The sequence below is a fragment of the Acanthisitta chloris genome, unplaced genomic scaffold (genome assembly GCF_000695815.1).
Source record: "Acanthisitta chloris isolate BGI_N310 unplaced genomic scaffold, ASM69581v1 scaffold40730, whole genome shotgun sequence".
NCBI classification, from domain to species: domain Eukaryota; kingdom Metazoa; phylum Chordata; class Aves; order Passeriformes; family Acanthisittidae; genus Acanthisitta; species Acanthisitta chloris.
The window spans coordinates 1-1,400 of NW_008650617.1; the positions used below are offsets into that span (position 1 = coordinate 1).

The following is a 1,400-nucleotide window of genomic DNA, read 5'->3' on the forward strand; positions in this document are numbered from 1 at the left end:
ATGTGGAGTGTGTTGGGGATGGAAACTGGTTTAACTCCCAGTTTGGGAGGGTTTAGGGGAGTTAACTCTGGCACGAACTGGGATGAATGTGGATTGGGGTGGTTGGAATGTGGAGTGTGTTGGGGATGGAAACTGGTTTAACTCCCAGTTTGGGAGGGTTTAGGGGAGTTAACTCTGGCACGAACTGGGATGAATGTGGATTGGGGTGGTTGGAATGTGGAGTGTGTTGGGGATGGAAACTGGTTTAACTCCCAGTTTGGGAGGGTTTAGGGGAGTTAACCCCAGCCTGAGCCAGGCTAAGTGTGGACTGGGGAGTTTGGGAGGAGCTCACAGTGTACTGGGGGTGGAAACTGGTTTAGTGCTGAGTTTGGGAGGGTTTAAGTGACTTTATCCCAGCCCAAACCAGACTAAAGGTGACCCAAGCTCAGCCCTGAGATGGGTTGGGGTAGTTTGAGAGGAGCTGAAAGTGTAATGGGGATTGAAACTGGTTTAACTCTGAGTTTGGGTTGGTTTAGGAGATTTTATCTCGGCCCAAACCAGGCTAAGTGTGGGTTGGGGTAGTTTGAGAGGAGCTGAAAGTGTAATGGGGATTGAAACTGGTTTAACTCTGAGTTTGGGCTGATTTAGGAGATTTTATCTCGGCCCAAACCAGGCTAAGTGTGGGTTGGGGTAGTTTGAGAGGAGCTGAAAGTGTAATGGGGATTGAAACTGGTTTAACTCTGAGTTTGGGTTGGTTTAGGAGATTTTATCTCGGCCCAAACCAGGCTAAGTGTGGGTTGGGGTATTTGAGAGGAGCTGAAAGTGTAATGGGGATTGAAACTGGTTTAACTCTGAGTTTGGGTTGGTTTAGGTGACCTGACCCAGTCCAAACCCCAATGTGATCCCAATCTATTCCTAACCCCAAATAAATGGGATTTAAGCCCATCCCAACCCTAAATATCCAGGATTTATCCCAGTCTAAACCTCAGACCCAAAGTAACTGGGATTTACCCCAATCCTGACCCAAAATAACTGGGATTTACCCCAAACAGATGTGTTCCACAGTGATTTAAGGATCTGATCCCACTTTTTTCCTCCCTCCATCCCAGGTTGCACTCCCTGCTCCAAAGGTTGGGTCTACTTTGCCAATTCCTGCTACTTCTTCTCCAAGAAGAGTGTGAATTCCTGGGCCAGTGCCCAGAGGTTCTGCTCCACCCTGGGCACAAACCTGCTCCAAGTGGACAGCAACGAGGAGAAGGTCAGGGGGGACAGGGATCCAGGTGCCCCCAGGGTGGGAATGGGGAGGGATATGGATCAGGTGCCCCCGGGATGGATCCAGGTACCCCAAGGGATGGATCCAGGTGCCCCAGGGGTGGGAATGAGGGGGATGGATCCAGGTGCCCCCAGGGATGGGGATGAGG

At 50.6% G+C, this 1,400-nt stretch overlaps 1 protein-coding gene across 1 annotated transcript; it reads left to right on the plus strand.

The window, feature by feature from the left end:
* Positions 1-1,088: 1,088 nt before the first annotated feature.
* On the plus strand, positions 1,089-1,270 carry LOC103797361 (C-type lectin domain family 7 member A-like; the record flags this gene model as incomplete). The annotated part of the gene is made up of 1 exon (XM_009069578.1): positions 1,089-1,270. A coding segment is annotated over one exon (182 nt), but the record flags the coding sequence as incomplete, so codon positions are not given.
* Positions 1,271-1,400: the final 130 nt, after the last annotated feature.